We start from the raw sequence: 23863 nt of genomic DNA, 5'->3' as shown, positions 1-23863 counted from the left end.
CAAATGAAATCTGTCTTGGAACCCCGACATTTCCTGGGTCCTGGCAGTTCAGGGCCGGGGCAGACAGGGCTCCAACTGGAGACCCAACCCGCATAGAGTAGGTGGTGCGGGAAAGGCAGACCTGTGCCCTGCAGGGGAGAGGTGGATGGAGCAGGAGATGCAGGGAGCTAAGGGCCTTGTGTGCCAGGGAAGGAAAGAAGGAGGGAGGGAGGGCCTTGTGTGCTGGTGGCTCCCAGGGCCCTCCTGGGTGAGAAGCACTCCTGGAGCCTGTTAGAAGTGCGAATTCACACCCCCTGGGACTGTGTTTCAGGAGGCCTGGAGTGGGCTCAGAAACTGTGTGACGCAGAACGCCCCGCTGTCTCTGGCACAGGCAGGCGTGAGCACCGCCAGCGTGGGACACTCTTTCATTAGCTGCATGAGAGCGTTTTTATTGTCTCTTGAGGTCATGGGCTTTTCAACTTGGTTCTGTGGTTCTTTTGAGAATTTCTGTAGAAATTTTCTGCACTATTTAATGCATAGTATTTGTACATTTCATATATTTGTGTTTTTCTAGGTAGGGGAAAGAACCCACATTTCCAAAGAAGGACTTTTTCTTCTCATCCCTTCAGGTGGGAATGTTGAGGGAAACAAAGGCAGGAAGAATATGACTAAGAATTAATCAGACACAACACGCAGCCCACTGATGCACATCTGAGACACGTAGAACGCGAATGGGACATGCGTCAAGGGTCTCATGACTCATGTTTTGCTAGATAAGAAAGGGTAACCTTATCTTGACAACAGCCAGACCTCCAAGATCCCGTAAACCTCACTTTCAACATATACAAATTCCTTAGAGACTTAGCCCTAACCCCCCACTAACCACAAAGTATATAATCAGTCACTCCTTACACCCACAAGGGCAGCTCTTTCTGCCCGCGGGTCCTGTCCCCGTGCTTTAATACAAGCACCTTTTTGCACCGTGAAATGTCTCAAGAATTCTTTCTTGACCTTCACGCTCGACGATCCCGCATCATAAAGACCTTAACATTTAGCTGTGCAATGTTGAGGGTGTGTGTGTGTGGGGGGAAGCCCAGAATCTGTTTCAGACCAAGGACTGAGACAGGTCTGGGGGAGTTCGTTAGCTTAGGGTCTAGAGGCACAGACTCCATTGTGCATGCTTTGGAAAGCCCCAGAAGGACAAGCTATTTGGGCCAAGCTAGAGGAATAAGGAAAGGGTCCTTATCCTTCACGGGTCTGCCACCAGCCTTCTCCAGAGGACAGGGAGACCAGAAATGGGGGAAGTAGGAAGAAATGACAAGTCTCTGAATTTCTCTGTCTTCTTGGGCAGAGGGGCCTCCATGGGGATCCGTGATGCTGGATTGTTCATTGCATGCAGTTGAGCCTCAGGGAGCCAGGGAAGGCTTCCCTTGGTGCCCTGCAGAACTAATTATTAAGCACAATTAATTACTTCTTGTTTTCACAGCAGAAGCAGAGGGGCAATTTTCTTCCAGAGCTGATGCCCCTTCCTGCTCACTCATTTGTCCAACCAGCAGTTATCAAGACTGGATGCCGGACTTGGCCTCGGAAGGTCCCTCTGCTTGGGTTCTCTTTCCAAAGTGTAGTAGCTAACATTTCAAAGTTTCTGGGGCCCTGGCTTTAATCATTCATTTTTCCAAGCAGCATTTGTGGCCCCTGCTGTGTCCTTAGACAAATGTGAGGTTTAAGCAGGGTGATCATAAAGTCAGTTGGCTAAGTCAGGACACGTGGTTGGGAGAGGTGCTTCCACTCCCCCAGGACAGGACCATGGGCACAACCCTAGACAGCAGGGGCACAAGTCTGGTCCCCTACCTCCACCCAGTAGGAAGTCAGGGCCCATCAAGGCATGGGGCTCCACGGTGTGAGAGTAATGGGCGGACGCCTGCAGGGGAGTCTTGGAAGGATGAGGCTCTCCTCCAGTTTTCTGCCTGCATGTGGAGAGGGGATGCCCTCAGGCTGGGCCTGGCCCCTGGGCTCTAGTGGTGGTGGGGTGTGGAGCAGGAGAATGGCTTTTCCCCCAGTGTAAAGCTAATAGATCTCTGGGATTCTTTGTACCTTTGGTCTGTCCTGCTAGCACTGGACTCTAGCCTGTGAGTTACCAGCTCCGGGTGGAACAGATAACGCAAGGCCGGTTTATTCAGTGAACGTTTCTAGAGCTCCTACTGGGTGCAGAGCTCCTGCTGTGGGTGTAAGTAGCAGCACAGGCCTTGAGCAATTCTCAGCCTGGCGGTGGAGCCTGGCAAGGATTGCCATAGGGGCTTCAGGCGGGACTTGTCTGACCAACGCTGGTAGGAAGACTTCCTAGATGAGAGGCTCTTTGGGCTGGGTCCTGTAGAATGGACGGGATTCTCTAGATGGGGTCCACGTTCTGTGGTGAGGGAAGCATGCCACAGCTCTGTGGGAGGGCCTCTGGCTCTGAGCAAAGAAATCCCTACCAACAATATCTGGGGGAAACTCAGTCAACATGGGGCGGTGATCTCTGCATGCTCTCAGCCCCATTCCTCCTGCTAACTAACATCTCTAAGTGGGGCAACTCCCTCAGGAGAATTAGTGGCATCTCAGGGGCAGAGCTGGAAACCATAATAAGCATATTGATGAATAAATTTACATGTTTTGTATCTGCCTCTTTCCTCCTGCTATAGCTGCCTTCCCTTAGAGGTTTCCAGAAAGGCAGGTCAGGTCACTCACCTTCCCTTTCTATAGTAGAGTGTGTGTGTGTGTGTGTGTGTGTTGGGAAGAAGAGACGAGATATTTCTTTGTGCAGTTCAGCGGTTCTCACACTAGACAGCACAGAAACACCTGAGGGGCTTGTGAACATGCAGATTCCCAGATCCCACCCAGTCTGGAAATAAAGGTTCCCGAAGTCTGCTCTTGAAGAGCAGTCCCGTGGGTTCTGATGAGCCACCCAGGTGTGTTCTCAGAGCCCCTGGCCAGGCTCCCTGGCTTGAGGCAGAGCTCTTTTCCACAGACCTCTCCCTGACCCTGGCTGAAGTGTCACTCTAGGAAAGGACTCCGCTCGTGCCTTGCAGCCCCCAGGCACGCCTGTGTCGGCCTCAGACATGGGAAGGGAGCGACCTGCTGTGGCAGCCCCCCTTCCCAGCCCGTTGCCTCACTGCCCATGCACCCCATCTGCCCACTTCGCTCTGAAGGTGCTCAGGAAGGAAGAGCAGCAAACACTGGGCTCCTTTTCTAGTTCTGTCTCTGGACTATGGGACATGGGCAGGGAACAGGGGAGGGCAGCTGAGGTTCTTGTGTCCCCCAAACCTTGCCTGGCTTGAGGCCGCCACGGGCATGGTCTCAGAGATGTGGAAAATGCAGGGAGCTGAGGAAAGCGCCAACCGCAGAACGTGACTTGTTTTCCGTCCCTAGGCCTGACCCTATTCTCCTCACCACAGCAGACAGAAACGGACACCGGCAGACCCAGCCAGCCAGGTAGGGACACAGAGCACATCCTTCCTCCTGCTTCTACCTGGTGCCGTTAGGGAGCTATTTCTTCTCAAGTCAATTCTGGGTTTCTTGGAATAGGGACCTTGTGTTATGCGTGCTGTTATCTCCGTACGTGGCACTCAGTGGTGCTCAGTAAATGGGGAACGACCGACTGATGGACATGTGTGCGTCTGGGGTCTGGGTGCACCTCTGCGTGTCCCCAGGAGTCTCTCAGTGTCCATCTGGGCCTTGTGGTCTCAAGCCTTCCTCGGCTTTATAAATCCGGGGAGTGAAAGGGTTAAACAGGAGAGCCCAAGGGCCCGGAGGGGTGTGGGTGCCAGAACTTGCCTACTAGGGAGGAGAGTCTGCCAAAGAGGCCACTTTCCAGGAAAGCCAGCTCAGTGAGGGCCTGCCCACGCTGAAGCAGGTGCTCACGAGGCCTGGCTTGGCTGTGAGGAGCAGATGGCTAACGAGGTTACCCAGTGCGGGACCCACAGAGGGCTAACAATGGCTCTGGGGTGGGGGCACGCCCGAGGGCCCCAGGGGTCAGGGGGTGCACGGTCGGTCCGCGCAGGACCCAGGAGGGGCCTTCTCTGAACTGAGGACGGAGCAGGCCAAACTGCCTGCTGAGCACAGGTTCGTGACTCTGGCGCTCTGCAGGCCGGGAAACAGGGCCGTGGGGCGAGGAGCCACCTCTGAGGAGCAGTGATGAGTGGCAGGGACCCGGTGCTGAGGCCCCAGCTCTGCCACGGCTGCTCTGATGAGCCCTGAGCTCCTTGCTCCATAAGAACCCCTGTGATGCTAACGGAAGCAGCTAGTACACCACCTCCGAGCGCACAGGGAGGCTTCACAAGACACACAAGAGTTAGTTCCGGGTCTCTAGAAAGCACAACGTCAGGGAGCCGCACTGCCTTCCTGCTGACAGAAGCAAAGCAGGGGGCCCGGCCGCCTGTCCCTCAGGGGCACCGCCCAGCCATTAAACTCCGCGGCACCCAGCCGCCCGTGGTGCAAGATGGGGGGAGCTCCGGCCCGGGGTAGCCAAGCCTTTGCAAGTCAGATGGTTTTCGGTTCATTTCTTTGAGCCAGATTTAAAGGGGACTTAATCGAGTGGTGGGCTGGCACATCATTTTTGATGCTGGATCACTATGCAGTTCTCGGCATCGTCCCAGAAGGAGGTCAGAGACCTGAGTGACAGCTACTTATTTATGTGAAAGGGCTGCTCGTTCTCAGCCGGTGGAGCTATACAAATGAAAAAGAAAGAAAAGATGCTGAGTCCTGATTCATTCCAGCAATGGGGTTCCACCCACAGATTCACGAACCATTAAATTCCTATCCATTCCGTGAAGATGTGTTCTCAATAATTTTTCCTTTTTAGGTGTAACATTTGCCTTACAAAAACTTTCAGTGTCTATGTGGTATTAATCAATTGGACCCTATATTTTATATCAAAAATAGTTGTGATAACTCAATCCAGAAGATGTTTCTTAAAAAAAAAAAAAAAACTCTTACAAATTTTAGTCACAGAAAATTAAATAATTCTATTTCAATTTCTAAATATATTTTGTGGCAGAGAAGTATGATAAGGTGAGCAAGGAAAGACTTTCAACCATAAAAACGCTGCATCAGTACGAAATTCTGTGGGGGACATGGAATGAAGATACTAGTTCAAAGAGAAAAGGAACAATGTAAAATTTCCAGCCATTGAGGAAGAGCTGGTTAGCTTGTTATTTTTTCAAACAGAAGAGGGTGGCTATTAAATCACGGCTGTGTTTGGATTCTGAATGATTTATTTTAACATGCTGTGGCAGTTTTATTTTAAAATGTAAATATTTGCCAAAAGCCAGAAATCACCTCTCTCGCCTATTTAAAAATGTAAAAAAAACCCCATTAGATGTCAACTGAAAAATATGCAAGATGGGACACATAATTATAAAAAAAAAATATTTTGGGGGTATTCCTAGAGCAAAAGCCTTTTTGAACCCTGACCTGATGGCTCCTGCCTCCTCTCCTCCGCTCCCACCCTGTCCTGGAAACGTCCTCATAGTTGTTCATGGATACCGTGGGGCCTTGTCTACACTTGCCTCCGGATTTCAGAACATTGGCCTTTGAGACTAGCTATGGTGTGCTGGGCGAGCTGTACCTCTCCTCTGTGCTGGATTAAACTGCCCTCGGTAGGGGAGGAGGGTAGAGACTGTCCTGGGGGAGTAAGGGACAGGTCAGAGAGAACCAGCCCTAGGCCAGGGCTATGGACTCTGCAAACGAGAATGGATCCAGCCCCCCATTCTCGGCCACGGCACCCCTTCATATGCCTGGTTGACTTGACCTGAGGGGAGGCTGTTTCCACAGAGGCATGGTTTATTTCACAGAGAGCCGAGATGTTTCTGAAGGGGAGGCTGAAATGAGGCCTAGTCAGGTGGGAGCTGGGAGATTCGTTCTAATCACCAAAGACCTAATTGGTTTCGTACTCCTTGCCCCCGGCCAGCATGCTTCTCCTCCTCGTTTCATCCTGCACTATGTATCTGGTTGCCCTAGCTGGGTCTTCCTCCCCTCGTGTCCCTCCCTGAGTCTGGGGACTAGGACGAGAAGAGGTCTCCCGGGACAGGAAGCAGCATCCTTCCCGGGACCCAGGGACAGGAGGATGGCTGGGGAGGGGCAGAGAGACGGCCTGCCCTGGGCTGGGGTGTAGGTGAGAACCCCTGGGATGAAGCCAAACTAATTCTTTGCTTCCAGCTGCTGTGACCCCCTCCACTGCAGAGGGCAGCCCTGAGCAGGGAGGCAGGGAGCAGGGAGCAAAGCCGAATGTCACCCTGCTGTCGGTGGGGAGGTCCACACAGAGATGAGAGCACCCTGCTCTGCCACGAACGAGCTGTGTGACTTGGGCAGGCCCTTCCTGGCGCTGGGCCTCAGTTTCCTCGCCTGTGAATGGGGCTACAGTGAGGATGCAGGGAGAGAGGCCCGTGTGGGCAATTGCCTGAAGACATGCGACCTGCTCTTCTAGGGGGGTGGTCCCTGTGACATCCCTCTGCTCCCTCTGCGCTGAGACTCAGGGCCTAGTGGGCCTGGCTCCTGAGAGCCTCTCGAGCTGCCTGTGGCCACACACCTCTCTCCAGCCGGCAGGGCTGGCCAGCCGGTCTCTCCCTCCCTTTCGCCCCCACCAGGGCCTGAGCGGCAAAGTGGCAAAGTGAACCCAGAGAAAGGCGCCCCGTGAGGAGAGGGAAGCTGTCCTGATGGAGGAGTGATGAGTGAGCGGGGTGACGGAGGGGTCACAGGGCGGCCGTCTGCTTGATGCTGTGGAAGCTGATCCGTGTGGGCGACGTGGGGATGGACATGGCCCGGGCCACGGGCACTCGGAGGGAGTGATGGTCCTGCCAGCGGTGCCACCTCTTCCTCACGGCCGAGCGCACCTGTGGGGGAGGCAGAGGCTCAGTTGCGCCTGCAGGGTCGGGGGCCAGTCCTGGGAACTGGGAGTCTTCTCCCCTGCTCCCTGCCCTTGCAGGGCCCTTAAAGGGAGGCTGGGGTGCCCTCCCAGCCGCCACCCTCATACGCAGGGAGGGACTGGCTGGTTCCAGAAGCAGGTCCTTCCCCTGAAGCTGTTAGCTTCGGAAGCTCCTGCCTCTGTCCTCATCCCTGTCCTGGATAAGCTCCCCACTGACGCTGCCTTGGGACACGCTGCCTTCCCTGCCCCATCCCCCTGCCACCTCCTCTTTATGGTGTGACCCAAGCACCAGCTTCGCACATCTGCCTCTCGCTCTCCCGGGCATCCGCTCAACTGTGCTCTCTTCTCGGGTACTTGGCATCCCTCTCCCTCCTGAAAGCCCTTCTTCCAGCGCCCTCCAGAGGCGGACAGACCCTGCCTCAGGGGCCATAGCACGTGCTGAGATGGAAAGATAACAGTTCCAGCCGTTTCAAAACCTGATCATTGCGGTGCCGTAGTATTCGCATCCGTATTGCACCTAAAGAATTGTTCTGCAAAACCGACTGTGTTCCCATATGTGAGTCTGTTCCCATAGGCGAGTCTGGCCCACGGCTGGACAGACTCAATTCCCCAGAGGCATCGTGTGTTTGCTTTAGCTGCTCTTTCTCCCCCTGCCCTCCAGCCCAGGCCAGTCTCCACTGTCGGACTTGCCCATGTGCGGTCTGCTTTTAATCGACAGAGACCCAGGTGTGCAGGGACACCCCACTGTCACCCTCTGCATAGGCAGGGGAAGTGCCTCAGGGTGGCGGTGGCGTCCCTCTTGAGTGTTCGGAAGCTCGCAGGACCTGGGGCTGTGTCTCTTTGCCACATAACCCACTGTGTGTCCTCACCCACCACAGGCTGGTGTGAGCCTCTCTCCCAAGCTGCTTACGCCAAGATTCTGGGCTCTGTGAGCTAAGCAGGCTGTCCCCAGTTCCTTGTTCCCTGGCGTCGGCCCCAAGGCGTGTGGTCTGCTCTGTGGTGGGAGAATGTGCTGGTGTCTTTCCTGCTCCCTGCGTCCACCAAGGCCTGGATGCTTGGCTCACACCTGACTCGCTCCTGGAATGTCTTCCCCTGTTACCAGCTGTGCTCTGGCTTCTCTCTTCTGTGAGACCCTACAGCCTGGACTCCTCTGCTCACCCAGCTCTCCAAGTGCCTTTGTGAGGGGCTGGCCTATTGTTTCCAGCCTGCACAGGTGACCTTCTAAACTGGTTCCACGCCCTCAGGCAGGATTCCTGTTTCCCAAAGTTTGGTGGTTTCTCCGGCCTTCCCCTCCCCAGCCCAGGGCAGAGCTGAGCAGAGCCAGGGACCCAGGCACTCCCAAGAGGCTGGGCGGCTCCACTGGGCTGGGAACTGAGGACTGCCTTGGAGCCTGGTCTCCTACCTCTCCATTGAAGAAGCAGTAGAAGACAGACACAAAGAAACCCTGGAAAAGAAGGAGGGAGGAGTCAGTGACCTGCCTGGGGAGCCACTCTGCAGGTATGGCTGGGAACACCTCGACCCAGGACCCCAGAAGCTCAGAGCTGGGGCCCACTGCGAGTGACGGGCTGTCAGAAATCCTCAGAACAGGTGCTGGGCCACCAGTAGGTGCAGGCTAGGGTGACCAAGACCTAGTCAGGGGGTGAGGAAGGAGCCCCAGGTGGTCCCACACCCCACCTGGAACGACTGCAGGAAGGAGTTGAAATAGATGAACACGATCTGCGACAGGTCGTCCTCCCCAGGGTTGACGAAGAAGAGCATGTAGGTGATGCCCAGCAGGGGCAGGAGGACCAGGGTGGCCTTCACCGCCTTCCTGGGGGGCGAGAGGGCGACAAGGCAGTCTGAGCCCACACCGCAAGCAGGGCCTCACTCGGGTGCCATTTCCCGTGGGAAAAGCTCCCCGGCTGAGGATTGTGAGGCTCTGGAGGGCTCTGCCCAGATCCCCCCCTCATCCCTGCCCCCAGGGGTTAAGGCTCCCATCCTTCACCTGTACTGGATCGTCTCTGACGTGGTAGATGCTCGCAGTTTTGTCATTAGGATCCTGACGATGTTGAAAAGAAATACAAAATTGATCTGGAGAGAGGGAAGGCAAAAAAGAGAAGGACCATAAGGTGGGGAATGAACTGAGAGGCAGCCACTTCCCCCTGCAGCCCACTGAACCCCATGTCCCATGGACACATCTGTCCTACCCGTCACCGCAGCCCCTGCCTGTGGTCCCAAGGCCTCTGCTTCTCCCTCACGAGGACAGGCAGATGCTTCGTTTGCTCAATTCCCCGTCCCCCGAGGGCTCCAGGGCCTGCTTCTCCACCTCCAGACCCGAGGGGGGAAAAGCAGCCTTGGAGTTAGTGACCAAGGACACAGAGGCCCCCTCTCCTGAGGCGCAGCTCCTCAGAAAGTCCCCAACCCCCCTGCCCCACTTGGGGATGCCGCAGGAGCTGGCCAGAGCTCCACCCCAGTCCCTTGCCCTGTCCCCTGCAGGGTCCCCTCTTGTCGAGTGAGGGTTCCCCCGAGGCCCTGCTACCCTGGCGGAGTGGACCTGGCCAGAGGGAGTGACTAGTCGCTCACCATCCCTCCCTTGCACCCAGGAAAACGCTTCCCAGGCACGTCTGAGGCAATGAAGATGAATGGGCTGCTGGGCTGGCTCCACGGCTCCTGGAAGGGCCTCATTTGTCTTCGTTTTGGGCCTTTTCTCGGCATCAGAACGGACGCACCCAGTCTCTTCCCAGGACCTGCCCGGGCCGCCCGAGCCATGCTCGCGCTGTGGATGGTCACCGCGGGCCTGCCAGTGTCCCGTCCGTCTGCACCGGCTTGTCTGCGTGACTGCGCTGCCCTCCAAACACTACGGGGGGGTCTGTTCTCTGTGCTTGTGTGAGTGTCTTCATATGAGAGCCTGTGGATCTGTGGGCGTGGGAGAAATGCCAGCCTTTCTCCACATCCGTCTCCAAACGTGAGCAGACAGAAAAGTGAGGTTCCCTTTCTTGGGAATCTCTCCCGAGGTAGTGCCCATGGTCAGAGGGCGTCTGTTGGCTCATGCCTACACACATGTGTGAGCACATGTGTGTGCACATACACACTCACATTCCGCCCAAGGCTCTGTCCCAAGAATCTGTCACTTCTTAAGCCCTCCTAAGTTCTGGATCCCAGGCTGAGAGTGGGGGGACACTGGCAGACATCATGGGACAGAGAGCCCTGTGGCCTCTGCATGACCCCAAAGCTGGAGGATGCTCTGGGGGCCTGGAGGGCTCAGGCTTCTCCTCCACCACAGCCTGCTGCTCTCACACCCACGGCTGGCCTGGGAGCCCAGGGTAAGGGGTGGGGGGGAAGACTTCAGCCAGTGGTCTGCTACAGCCTGCTTCTTAAGGCTCCTCTAATTTCTAGCTCCTGGGTTTCTGGTGTATTCCCTTGGATCACAAGGTCACCGTAACAGATAGGTCAATCCTAATTTTTTTATACAAGTGGTACAAAACACTTGACCTTTTCTGATTCTTCCCGACTTCTGTGAGAGTAGAGGCTGCTGGAATCAAAATATATTCTCGTTTCTGGTACATTCCCTGCATTCAATCTATTTACCCATTATCCATCAACCCACTAACCAGTTCATTCAATTATCCATCCATCCATCCGTCCATCCATCCATCCATTCATCCATCTAAATACCTACTCAATAATCCGTCAGTTTGTCTACTCACCCACCTACCCACCCGCCCAGGCATCCATTCTGTCAGTAAGTTGCAGGGCACCTCCTGGCTGTAGGGTCCTGTTCCATGTGCCAAGGCAAGAGCAGGGACAGGGTCTCATCCCAAGGAGCTGGGATACAAGCCTTATCCCCTCTACTCATGTGAGGCAGGTGGTCAGTGATGCTGCCCCCATTCCATCTCCGGCCTAGGTCTATGAAGCCTGAGAGTCACTCTTTCCTTGTAAGTGTGGTCCCCAGCCACCCCTTCACAGCATCTTCTCCACTCCCTTCCTCCAGGGAGCCTCAGGCCCCCAGCCCACACTGAGCTTTCTACTCTTGGACCTTCCTCTTCCCCCCAACCCAAATACCAGTTCTTCAGTGAGCACTGGCTATTGTACCCTAGCCTTGTCCAGCCTAGTTTCATTCATTCATTCATTCATTCATTCATTCATTCATTCATTCATTCAGTGAGCTGACTTGCCATGTGTAAGGTCCCTGCTCCCAAAAGTCTTATGGTCTGGGGGAAGGGGTCAGAAAGGCCAAGAGAAATGGCACTTGAGCTGAGGGCTAAAGGAAGGTGGGGGATTTCTTTTCAGGCAAAGAAAGGCCCGGGGGGAGATAGGCCAGCTAGCAGCCACTGTGGCTGAGATGAGCCCAAGCAGTGAAATCTACCTCCTTCTAGAACAGCGACTGCAGGGCCCTCCCAGCCCAGAATGTTCCTAGGGCAGCCCACATGGCAGGGGCTCCGGGAATGCTGAGGGGAGAGCGTACAGGGTGAAAGGGTAAGTAAGGCCAGACCCCCTAGAGAAACTCCCCCGGAGAAGTCCAGCCTCGCTCCTGCCCCGTGTTTCTTGGAGCTCTGATGCTGGGAGCTCGGGCACATTAGTTCCTAATGAGGCTCTGTGGGAGGGGGGCCCCAGCCTGGTCAGAGCCCCGGTCTGGCAGGCGGTGGTGTGTGTCAGGCCCAGAGTCAGGATCTGGACATATGGTTGCTACTAGGACGGACAAGGGAGGCTTAGTGCTCCCTAATGTGGCCCAGGACCCACATCATTCCCGGTTTTGTTCCAAGCACTTCATGGCTACTCCTCAAGCAGCAGCCTTATGCGGTAGGTGTGATCATTATTCCCATTTTACAGATGCACAAACTGAGGTTCAGAGAGGCTCTATCACTTGCCCACGCCACATAAGACACACTGGTGTCAGGATTTGAGGCCTCAGCGTCCTTCTCCGGACCCCTGCCTCGTGCTGTTGCTCCTGCAGGAGTTTATGAAATCTGGGCCAGATGGAAGGAAGCAGACAGACGGCACAGGCCACACTGCCAGGGATGGGTGACCAGAGCTCAGGAGAGCACTGCGAGGCCCATCAGCACGGGATCCAGACCTGTGCCTCCAGGTGCGAGGAGGACAGGCCGGAGGCGGAGCCCCAGGGCTACCATGGGTCCTCCCGGTGACTCCATGAAGCAGGGCCAGGCATCATCATGTTAGAGGTGAGAAACCGAGGCTCCAAGCGAGGAGGTTCCTCAGGGTCACAAATCCCAGGGGGCCACAACCAGAGCTTGTTCTAGGATGCCCCACAGCATACCGCCTCCCACCAAGGCAGGGAAAGTAAACAGAGCCAGCTCCCCGGCGAAGAGCACCCTGGGCCACCCCCCGCCCCTTCCCCACAAGGTGAGGGTACTTGCTAAGTCTGGTGCTCACGGGAGACCCTCCTCGAACTTCGCTGTGGCTTGTGCAGAGGCAGGCAAGGAGGGAGATGGAAAGGGACTGACGTTCCTGCCTCCTGGGCTTCGGACATGGTTCCCAGCCTCAGAGATAGCCCCTGCTCCCTCCAGTTCTGGGTATTGGGCATGCTTGTTGGGGTGCTGCCAACACAGCTCAGGTCCCTCCTCTCACTGCTCCCCTGCTCTCAGCCTCCCGGACTGCACATTCGCCGGGTCAGTTCAATACGGCCGGCCGGCCTGTCTGTCCCACGTGCATCTGTGGACCCCAGCGACTTGGCCAGATGGACTTGGGGGTACCTCCAGAAGCCTCGAGACCCGTCTGTTTCCCGGCGCCTGGGAGCCTGCTCCTCACTGGGTGCCTCTGCTTTCTCCTCCTGTTGGCATGCTCCAGGCGGGTGAAGCCTCACAGGCCCACATCCCGAGACCCCCTGCGAGCAGGGCCCTGGCTGGGCCACGGAGAAAGCCCGGACGATGCACATCCCTGCCTGGCAAGGCCCCGGACACCATGGCTCTCCGACTTGGGCATGCACATCCAAGGTACCCGGGGCCCTTCGTCCAAATGCAGATCTTGGGGCCCACCCCAGACATTCCCAGGGGCAGGTGGGGGGGCCCTGGAATTTGCATGTGGACGGGGGGCTGCTGGGACATTGCTGGGAGAAGCACTGAGCGAGGAGACTTTAGTCAGACAGACCCGATGGGCGTGTCCTGAAGGAGCCGAGCTGGGGGTCCCCTGCAGCTGCTGGGGACACTTCTCAGCCTCAGGCTCCCTCTGTGCCAGGGGAGCTAGCTCAGGCTGACAACTGAGGGGCCTGGAAATGGGCGGGTTTCCTGTCCCCTGGGCAACTGCCACTGATGAGGCGGGAGGTGTGTGGAGAAGTAACCCAGCTTCCCAACCTTCAGTGGGGGACCAATCTGAGACTTCCACGTGGTTGTCCCCATGGAAGTTAGCTCGTCACCTCACCTTGGCTTCCTCCCTGCCTTGACTTCCACTCCCACCCCTCACAGTGCTTCCTGGGAGGTGGTCCCAAACGAACACCTGGCACCAAGTTCTTGTCCCATGGCTCTAAGTCTGGCTGGGCAAAGGGCACTTGCATGGCCTTGGGCAAGTTGCTTCATTAACCTCCCTGAGCTTCTGCCTCCTCAGCAGTCCTAAAGGGACACCACAGAGCCTGTCTCAGAAGGTCGGCATGGGTTAAAATTCTCATGGAGAGCCCTGAGCCCTGCACCTGGTCCAGAGCAGGACCCAGTAAGTGCCACATGCCTTTCCCATGACAACACCGTGACAACAGCCTCCTGCAAACTGAACCAGCCAATTCACTTCCCAGAACCCAGAAATAAGCCTGGTCGTGTCTTTCAGCAGCAGAAATGCAGCCATGAACCATCAGGGGAGGGCAGGGGTGGTGGGGTAACTGTAAGACCAAGGGGACAGGCAGGGGGTGGGTGATGGGCCCCTGCGTCTCAGCTCAGCTAGCTGTTAGTTAGTGGTGACCTTGGGCCGTCAGTTTCATCTCTCTCAATTTCTTCAGCTATAAAATGGGGATCATAATTCCTATTTCCAGGCATGGGTGATGTGAGATCTGGAAGTAATGAAGATGGAGCTTCTGGACAGGTCAGTGGGGAACCTAGAAGCCCTGTAAGTGCAATAGCCGGGTGTGGGGTGTGGGCTGGGCCCAAAGGGAGATGCAGAGGGCTCTTGGGCCAAGAGGTGGGGGGCGGAAGCAGAAAAAGGGGCCAGAAGGAGCAGGCGGGGAGTGGGGGCTGACACGGAGCCCTCCATGCCCAGCTCCCATTCTCTGTTCATTTCCTCACGCTGCCCAACATCCTTGCAATCGGGGGCTCCCTCCCCACTATGGCTGAAGCCCCACCCCAGCCAGCCTTCTTGGCAGGGTCCCAGATTCATGAAAAGCCCTATCCCTCCAGGATGGGCTCTCAGCAGCTGGCTGGGGAGGAGATGGGTCTCAAGGGGTTTCCGTTCACACTGAAGCTGGGGATAAGTGACTCGTTGCAGCTGGGGACTCCAAAGACAGTCACTCCCCCTACCCCGCTGACTGCCGAAGGACTGGCTTCTGCCTCTGAAATAAGGTGGAATTTCTGATGGTGGAATTTCAGGCAGTGGGTAGAAAACCTCCCTAGTCATCTCTAGTTCATATACATCAAGGGCACTCCAAAGATGGGGGAGATGAACTCCAGAAGAAGTCACAAAAAGGAGGAGTCAGGAAATGAAAGAGATAAACACTAATTGTCTCCAAGGTAGACTACAGAACCCCCATTAGGCACCTGCTGTGTGCAAGAGGAGGATGGCGTGCTCTCGTTCTCTCTCTCTCTCTTTCTCTCTCTCTCTCTCTCTCTCTCTCTCTCTCCCTCCTATGTATCCCACAAGGAGCTGGTGGCCCTTTAAGGCAGCTGGTGCATACAGGAGCCCGAAATTACCAAGCCTGAAATAAGTCTTACGTAAATGCCAATTTCTTATGGGGCTTTTTTGCATGTCTCTTTTTCAAAATGTATGATATATAATGGGTTCATTTTTGTAGAATGCAGCCTCTACTTAAACTCTACCTTAATTAAAGCTCGTTGTGGATTAAAGACGTGCTGGCAATTATACCTTAAATGCGAATACATTTGGCAAAGGGCAGGGAGCCAGGCAAGGAACAATCGCTCATTATGCCTCATTCTGGTAGCTCTGCTCCAGGCTGGGGGCGGTGGGCTGGGCCCCAGAGGGGGTCGCTGGGGACAGAGGGGGGTATAGGTCTGGGCTGAACAGAAGTCCGCACACCCTTCTCTTGCCATCAGCCGCCCCCTCGCCTGGCTGTCTCAGTACCTGGCAAGGGGACGTCAGATGTGGGAGGCACTAGAAATCTGCCAGTCAGACCGATTCTCTGCCCAGAGGAAGAACCTGAGGGCCAGAGGTGAGGGGGCTGCACCAGGGGATGGAGCATAGAGTAGGGAGAGTGGGAGTGGGGGTGCCAGGAAGTGGGGTGGTATGTACAGACGGTGTGCAGGGGGGCCACCCTGGGCCACATTCTTCCCCAGCATCTCTGTTGGGTGGGTCCTCTGCGTCCTCCCGGTGCCCAGCCCCATCCCGGTCCCCACTGAGGACCTACCAGCAGCACGAGGATGATGGGGCCTTGGTAAATATAGTCCACCAGGTCGCCGGGCTCCTTGCCAAACCAGCACCTGCAAAGATGGGGTGGCTGTAAGTGGCCTGCTGAGCCACAGTCTGGCCACCACAGTAGACTTGGGCCCAGGGTTCTCTGGCTTGACCCTTCCTGAGACCCAATCCCTGAGACCCAATGCCTGGGTGGATGGCCCCGGCCCCTCTGACGATCTCAGCACACCCTTGGGCTGTCTTTTGCCCTCCATGGAGGGTCTGGTGTTACCAGCTGGACTGAGGGCAGACCCTGGGTCTCCTCCCCCTCCTCCTCACTCCCCTACCCCATTCCAGACTGTGGCACCCGGGGCTAGGCATGCAGGAGGCTCACGAATGAAGGGAGAGCTGGGCTCCCCCCTGCTGGCCCAGGGCCCAGGCCCCCGGTAGCACATGCTTCTGCATTGCTTGGAACCTGCTACTCCACGTGCCAGGCACTCAGCCGCACAAAGCAGCAGATGTAGAGGCGGGAGCCTTCTCCAGCCCCGAACCCCAGCCCTTCTCTGAGCTGCGCCTCATTCACCCAGTGAAGGGGGCCTGCTGCTACCAGAGGCTTGCTTACTCTCTGGGGATGATGGTGGGTGTAGAAGCTTCAGAGTCCAGGGGAAGGGTGGGGCCAGGACGCAGACTGGTTCTGTCAACCACTCCTACTAGACTTCAGGAAGGGCCACAGGGACTTTGGGAAATTCTGACCGTGTCCTCCCTAACTTTAGAGGTCATCCAGTGCACACTGCCTTAGATAGGAATCTCCCCTGGCGCCTCCCAGCACTGGGGTTTCTGGTCTTTGCTTGAACACCCCCTTTGACAGGAAGCTCACTACCTTTCACGGCAGCCTTCTTATTCTCAGGTAGTTTTAATCATTAGAAGCTCTTCCCAGCGCTGGGTTCTTGGAGTGTACCCCAGTTCTGTCCCTGCCCCCAAATCTCATCCGTTCTCTCCAGGCCTCAGAGACCTCTTGGAGACTGACATTCCCCTGTCCCCTCTTGTTTCAGCTGGTGGCACCCAGCTTCTCAGCTTACTCCTTGGCTGACCCACAGCCAGAATTGCCATCATCTGGGTGTGGCTTAAATATCAACATCTCTGATGCAGGGAGGGTCGCAGGATGGGACACTACGCCAGGCCAAGACTGGGATGACAGCATAAAACAAGGGCCCGCTTTCCCTGGCCCAGGGGTCTGTGACAGGCTCACTGACCCAACCTTGGATGTGCTCTAGGCTGACAGCCTCCAGCCCTTGGCCTCCTCTATATACCCCAGGCCAGACCTGCCACTGTGAGGAGGAGGCCTTACCGAAAGCCAAAGGGGTCATGCATTAAGGCCCCTAAAAGAACCATGACTCCTAACTCAGGTCAACAAAGTCGACTTGACACCTACCACATGAGTATCTCTGGGAGCCAGGGATATTCTCTCACTATAGGGACAATGGGAAGGTCAATCTGTCCCAGTAGGGCTTCAATTCCTGCCCTACGGCTTGGCTGGATCCCTTGCCTGAACTTTCCTGACACCCCTCTGACCCCTGCAGGTGGCCGGTCCTACTTACTGTTCATTTTCATAGTAGAGTTTGCCAATGGCCCAGGCAATGATGATGGGGCAGGGGATGCCTGAAAGAAGGACAGACACAGGCTACAGTGGACAGACAGACGAGGGCCCTCATGTAGAATACAGGGTGAAGGGACCACAAGGGGCCTGGCACCAACCATCCAACTGTAGAGCATCCATGGCCCCACCCTGACCCCCCCCTTCTCCCTTTCTCAGCAACCCCCTCTAAGCAGGTCGGACAGAGGAGGGCATGGCATGATTTTCTGAGATTATTTGATAGAGAAGTGGAGCTGGCCAGCTTCTCTTTCGAAGCCAGAGACGTAGGTCTTTGGACTGGTCTTCCAAGGCAAGGAGAGGAGGGCTGTTTGTAACATGTTCTGTCGGAGGGACTACTTGCTTCTTCCTCCCCCACAATGGAAGGGAGTGGCCGCATCCTCGGCCTGTCCTGGGGATGGCAGGGAGGGCTGTGCACCTGTCCTTGGACCCAAGATGCAGGGAGGTGACCTTGTCAGCACTGCCCCCTCCCCACTAGGCCCTGCGGCCCCCAGGGACCCTCACACCATCCGATGAAGAGGAAGAGCCATTTGCGCAGGCGCTCGGTGGAGTAGGTCATGACGACGGCCGTGTGCAGGTAGCAGCCCTCGACGAACATCCAGAAGAAGTTGGTCACCACGAAGTAGTTGAAGATGGTGGTGACACAGCGACACCAGACCTGTACGGGGCAGGCGGCGGTCAGGGGCTACCTGGGGCCAGGGCCCCAGTGCACGGCGCAGGCACTGGCCAGGCGTTGCCTGGTGGACGTGCATTAAGTACCCCCCAGTCTCACTCTGGGAAGCCCCATGCTCTACCTAATTCTCTCTCGCTGTTTGGGAAGAAGTTAAGGCGCCAGCCCGCACCAGTCCCTTCTCTGGCTTCTCCCCCAGCACTTTCTGATCTTTTTCATCAAGAAAGAGGGAGTCTGAGCTTTCTGCAGGCAGAGGCTAGAACTGAACAACACTGCTGTGTTTTCATTGTCAGTTTTTTTAAGAGTCACCTTCAATCCGCAGCGAGGTTTTCATTTAGGGATGACATAGGAAATTTCGTGTAGAAAAAAAGCAGTGAGTCAATTAAGAGGAAGTTGTTATATAAATAATAATAGTGCAGGGGTTATGAAGGTGAGCTGCAGCCATCGAGGTGATTCTCCAAAATCTCTGGTTTTGGAAGATTCTGGGCTTAGGATGATCACTGCTGGCTCTGGGTGGAGACTCACCATCTCCGGGGCAAGTCGCTGTACCCTGAACCTCACTGTGACATGGGGAAGCTTCTCATGGCGTCTTACAGGGTAGTTAAAGGAGATGAAGGCTGGCTAAGGCAGACACCAAGAAATGAGGGTTGTTGCCATTTGCCTTTGTCCCTGTCCCTTTGAGCAGGGCTACCTACCCTCCCAAGTACCCTGCAGACGGGAGGTGGGGGTATGGGCAGAGAACAAGCCTGTCCAGGGCCACAGAGTGCCATGGCCAGCTCTCAGGCCTCCTGACCTGGCCATCTTTCCCCGGGCTTCATTCCCAGGGTACCCTCAGAGCCGAGGTTGGGGTCTGGGGAACAGTGGTCAGGGAGCCCTGTGATGGGAGTACTCTGCCCCGTGGACAGTGAGTCCCCTCTCTGTCCGGCTCTGATGACTCTGGCTGTCAGCTGGCCCTGTGCTGAGCTGGTCTCTGCCCACATGGCTTTCCCCCAGGGTCCCAGCCCTGATCTTGGGCCCCACATGGTTGTCTGCCTCCTCTTCTCAAAAAATCTTGCTGCGGTAGGAAGCTAAAGACCCCCTCCTCCCAACCCTGCTTTTTCTCCAAGTTAAGAGACATCTTATCAGTTCAAGCTAATATGGGGCTGCAGGGCCCCCCAAATTGGACTGAACTCAGCTAGTGCTGAGGCAGGGCTTAATGGGGGGGGCAAGTTAAGGGTCAGACCAGGCTGGGTGTCTGCTCAGGTCCACCGTCCAAAGAAAATATACTGGGAAGTCTCTAATGGTGTGCCACAGGACTCTGCTTGGCCTCGTTCGTCTCGGGTTTTGCAGGGACTTGGAAGTAGAACAACAGCAGTTGGCACAACTCCAGGCTGGGCAGCTAATATGTGGCGGGGGGGGGGGGCTGGTCAAGATCCTGCTGGCTTAGATGTGGAAGCATCGTTACAGTGTCACGTAACCTCCCTGAGCCTCAGTTTCCATGTCTGTATAATGGGGAAAATAACCCGACAGGTCTCTCACTGGAATTGAGATAAAGCTCAACAGAGCTTAATTCCAGCCTCTTCTTCTCTAAGGGGTCTTTGGGAGGTCCTGGATTCAGAAGATGGGGAGTGGAACAGGCTAAACCAGTCTGGTTTGAGGTCGGTGCTGCTCTCAAGACCCAGGCCTGGCAGTACCCCCTGTCCCACCCCTCCCCAGCCCTGCCTCTGGCCCCAGCTTGGGAGGGACAGTGATTGGGGTAGAGGTGAGCTCAGGTGCGGGCTGACACCTGAGGACTGGGCAAGAGAGGTTGGTGCCCCCGAGCCCGGAGCCCCCCAGCCCCCAGCCCCGGCCCAGTGACCTCATTGCTCTCGTGCACTTCGTGGTCGATGAGCTGCAGCAGGAACCACACGACGTTGCGCAGGATGAAGGTGGTGATCAGATTCCAGTGAATCACGTTCCGCAGACAGCGGATACTCCTGTGGGAGGCCCGGGCCAGGGCTCAGCCGGGATCGGGAGTGAGCGGGAGCCTCTTCCCCGGGCTCAGGAAACAGCTGGCACTGCAGCCCCCGAGGCCAGCCAAGGGCCTCCGCCGTGGGTGAAGGCAGGGCTGCAGCAGGAGCCACATTCCCCCGGTGGTGGCCACAGCTGGATCTCTCGGAGCCAGCTCCCCTCTTGCATCCTGCCTGCCTGCCAGCGGTCAGTGCCCTGGCCGCTCCCCCGAACCCCTCTGTCCACTGGCTTCAGGGCTGAGTGGAGGCGAGACCCTCTGGGGGGGGAGGGAAAAGCAGCAGGCCGTGGCGGGGTGGGGGGGACTCACCGCAGGACCAGGAAAAGCAGGAAGGCGGCCACGAGGGCAGCCACAGAAACGCAGTGACCCAGGTAGTTGACAACAAGGGCGATGCGGTAGTGCAGGTCATACTTCCTCTGCTGGACAGACAGACACACACACAGGTGGATGGAGGCATGGGGCACACGGAGGGTGGGGCTGGGCACGCCTGCTATGGCCACCCTATGTGTTGTGACCTTGGAGGCAGAAGTGGCTTCGAGTGTCATCACCACATCTGGCTCCTAGCGCTCCCTCCTGTTGGCCATGGGCAGCTCTTGGCACAGACAAATGGCTGCAGTCAGACCCCCTGACAGGCAGCTGGGCGGCCGGTTTGCACACAGCCTCTTCTGGGATACGCCAGTGGTGTGGCTCTCTAGATTTTACGGTCTTTTAAATTCTGGACTGGGAGCTGCCACACCTGTGTTTAACCTCAGCTCACAGCCTCGCTGGCTGAGTGACTGAGGGTGAGTTGATTTAGATCGCTGGCCCTCAGTTTTAATATCTGTATAATGGAGCCAACCTGCCCTCCTGCCTCAGAGGCAGCAAGCTCTGGGAAGTCTGGAGGGCGCCCTGGGATCAGTCTGTCCCGGATGTAGCAATGAGGGGACGCAATGTCTGTAGAGAAGTTCGGAACAGTATTAATGCCAAATAAAAGCCAGTCTCCTCTTTATGGTCACTGTGCTGGCAATTCGAAACAGAAGCAGTGATCAAATACTCCTTCTTGCCAGGGCAGACTATCCCACCGTGGTCTGCCCCTGCTCAGAGAGGCTGTTGGCTGGAGAGGGGAGGACAGAGGGCTGGCGGGAGCCTCCTTCTTTATGAGCCATCCCATCGCCACTCCTGTGGCCCCACCGTAGACCCCCTTGGGTTCACATTTTGTGGCATCCCTTTCTCAGGGGGGCTCCATGTTTTTCCTCCGAACTTAGACTTCCTGGGGAAAGTTGCAGCCTCACTGGGGGCTGTAATGGGTGAAGGAGGAGGGGGGTGGAGGTGGGACGTGTCATTTTGGGTCAGGGGTGAGGTGAAGCTTCAAAGGGGAGGAGGCTGGCACTGCATGCAGCCTGGAACCCAGTTCCAGAGCAAGGGGGCTGGCAAGGTGTAAGCGGGACCCAGATTCCCGTGGGGCCCAGCCTTCCAGAGGCTGTGCTCGTTCCCAGGTGGAGTCACAGAATGAGAATGCTAGATGGGGAAACTGAGGCCCAGAGGAGGAAGGAAGTCACACAACCTGTTAGATATTGGGACACTGGTCATACCGTCATTCCCTTCTTCTGTCACATGCCAGACATGGTTGTGTCCTCTGCTAGCCAGAGCTCTCCCAAAGGTGGGGGTCTGTGTCCCCCTTCTCTCCCCTAGTGTCAGTGAGCAGGGGACAGAACGTGGAGGCAGGGGGAAGAAATGCAAAAAAGTGTGGTTGGGCTGCACAAGGACCGGTTCTGTCACACTTGGGGTCCTCTATGCTCAACCTGAGTCCTATACATGTACAGGGATGAGGGGTGGGGCAGGTGGGGGCCACTCACCTTATCATCCAAAATGGGCTCGCACTGTGAGTAGTTGATCCGTGAAGCCCACGTCCCATTCTCCAAGCACTCTCGGTAGGCATTGCCTACAAGAGATGTCAACCACCAAGAGGCAGGTCACTCCCCCTCCTCAAGAACACCCCCTGGCTCCCAGGTACCCACAGGATAAGGTTCATACTTCTCAGTCTCCCTAGGCCACGAAACACAACAGACGTCTAAAAGTTCACGGGAAAGTCATTTAGGTGAAAATTGTGCAAAAGGCTTACCACACATGGTAGTTACAAGGCAGGATAAAACCCATTTTTGATATAATCTTTGACTAGCATTTTGTCTACTTTCTTTAATTTTGTTTGAAACTGAACCTGACTGGTAGCCCTGGGTTGTGGCTGAAGATTCGCCGCTTTCAACACCAAATAATTTCCATTCTTCCCTCACTTTATATGTATGACCTCCACACGTCCTCCCAGCGGCATCAGGACTTCTGTTTTAATACCAGCTACCCTTCACAGAGTGGGTGTTCCCCACAGACCAGACTGTCTTTCAACCACCGTAGGTACGCTCGTCCATTCCATCCTCCCAGCAACCCCATGGGTCATCGTAACCCATGTTACAGAAGAGGAAACTGAGGCACCGAGAGATTAACCTACTTGTCAAAAGCTATAAAAATGAGAAGAGGTAGAGCCAGGATTCAAACCCAGAAGGTCTGGCTTCAAGCTGCATGTTCCTAACCCCTGGCGACCGAGCAGTGGGACACAGGAGTGAGGGGCACGGGGGGAAACAGGACTGTGTTGCCAATGTTGACCTGCGCCTGCCCGCGAGAGCACCGTGTGAGATCTCTCAGCGTCTGGCTGGAATCTGCCCAGACACTTCAGAGCACCGATGTCTGACGTACACAAGGGTGGGCTCCATCGGCGGGGAACGTAGGAAGGTCGGAGAAGGCTCATACTTACTTTCTTGAAATCCTAGCTTGACTGTCAGTCCTAGCTCCTAAGTCACCACCTCCAGGTAGCCCACCCTCAACTTCCAGCCAGGAGGAACCCCTCCCACCTGAGAACTCCACGGCCCTTTGGCAGTCTCTGCTTTGCCCCATGACTGTGTAGGTGACCTCCCCCACTTCATTACGAACTCTGAACCATCTGTTGTTTGAGGGCGATTTGTACTGGGGTTTTCTGCTCTCTGGCTAATGGGCAGCTGTCTGTGGATTTTTCTTTTGGGTGGCTGTTAGATATATACGACAAAACTAATCAAAATAAACAGCTCCCGGAGCACAGAGCCACAGAGCTGGAGGGGGAACTTAGATTGCTTCTGGAAACAGTGAGTTCTGAAATAATTAAGTTACTTAAAAAACCCACTTCTGTTGAGCTGACAGCGAGTTCAAAGCGATGGGATTATTAAGGGAGCACTTGCCAAGGAGCAGAAATAATGGGGGAGAGTCTATTCACTTAATTGTGTTTTAATGTGGTGCTCTGAGTTCAGAGATTTTTCAGATTCAGGGTTGTTACTGGCCTGTGGCTGCCACCCTGGTCCTGGTGGGAGTCGAGGCAATCCTGACCCCAAAGTGAGGACACCAGCCCCTTACCCCTCACCGTGGCATCCACATCCACTCTTGGGTTTTCTCCTTCCTTGGGGCTGTTTCATTACAGAAAGGTTGTGTGTTAAGAGCATTTGGTGCATAGGGTTAGTGATGTTACTGAAGGACAGAGTGTGGGGTGAGTCAAAAGGACCCACGTAAAGGTATCGGGGACGGGCTGGTCCTTTTGTAAACTGAAGAATCCCTTACTGGTAGGGGTTTAGGGTCCCTCTCAACAGGACTGTCTGAGGTGAGACAGACCCTGATCCCGGCTCTGGTTCAAAGGGCAGAACATTTATCTTCTAGGGATGTGTTCACAGATGTTATCCAGCTTTCCTGAAGTTCAGTGCTAAGCCCCTTCCTCCAGGAAGGCCTCTTTGATTGCTCCCATCTCATAGATTTCTCTCTCCTGAGTCCCCCATTCCACCCCACCCCAGAGTCCCGATAGCCTGAGCCTCACACTCCAGCCCTTGCTCATAACCTGGCCTGAGTTGTTTAGGAGTGTGAGTCTGGTCTTGCTGATCTGCATGGGGCTAACCAAGGACAGAAACTCAGAATACTTTCCCAAGTATGGTATCTCCCCATGGTACTAACCATGGGGTGGTCTTGAGGATGGGAGGGAGTCAGGGTAGAGATGCTGCAAATCTGAGACTTTTCTGGTCCCTTATGTCAATGCCCACCAGGGGGTACCAAATTTTATGACTCCTGTGTCCTGGCTTTCTTATTCTGGAATCCATCCCCCTCCTGCTGCCACTCCACATGGCACTTGACATTTGCCCTAGCAGGCCTGGC

The 23863-nt window shown here is 55.7% G+C and overlaps 1 protein-coding gene across 6 annotated transcripts in view; it reads right to left on the bottom strand.

The window, feature by feature from the left end:
- Window positions 1-6559: 6559 nt before the first annotated feature.
- The window catches only part of CRHR2 (corticotropin releasing hormone receptor 2), a 44826-nt gene continuing 27522 nt past the window's right edge, over window positions 6560-23863 (bottom strand). For 2 of the 6 annotated variants that reach the window (XM_087860941.1, XM_087860940.1), the window contains 11 exons: window positions 21502-21587; window positions 19976-20085; window positions 19517-19634; window positions 17514-17667; window positions 16957-17017; window positions 15375-15447; window positions 9443-9775; window positions 8865-8950; window positions 8555-8690; window positions 8283-8324; window positions 6560-6848 (listed from right to left, as the gene is read on the bottom strand). In XM_087860941.1, the coding sequence (XP_087717067.1) occupies window positions 6708-6848; window positions 8283-8324; window positions 8555-8690; window positions 8865-8950; window positions 9443-9775; window positions 15375-15447; window positions 16957-17017; window positions 17514-17667; window positions 19517-19634; window positions 19976-20085; window positions 21502-21587 (1340 nt within the window). In that variant the 3' untranslated portion in view covers window positions 6560-6707. Of the gene's footprint in view, window positions 6849-7140; window positions 8045-8282; window positions 8325-8554; window positions 8691-8864; window positions 8951-9442; window positions 9776-15374; window positions 15448-16956; window positions 17018-17513; window positions 17668-19516; window positions 19635-19975; window positions 20086-21501; window positions 21588-23863 lie in introns of those variants that run through there. The other 4 variants (XM_045792923.2, XM_045792921.2, XM_045792922.2 and 1 more) reach the window with 3 other exon arrangements.

The sequence above is a fragment of the Ursus americanus genome, chromosome 3, assembly GCF_024610735.1.
Source record: "Ursus americanus isolate L20-20 chromosome 3, mUrsAme1.1.p, whole genome shotgun sequence".
Classification (NCBI taxonomy): Eukaryota; Metazoa; Chordata; class Mammalia; order Carnivora; family Ursidae; genus Ursus; species Ursus americanus.
The sequence above is the reverse complement of the archived record's forward strand: the minus strand, read 5'-3'. Positions and strand labels throughout refer to the sequence as shown.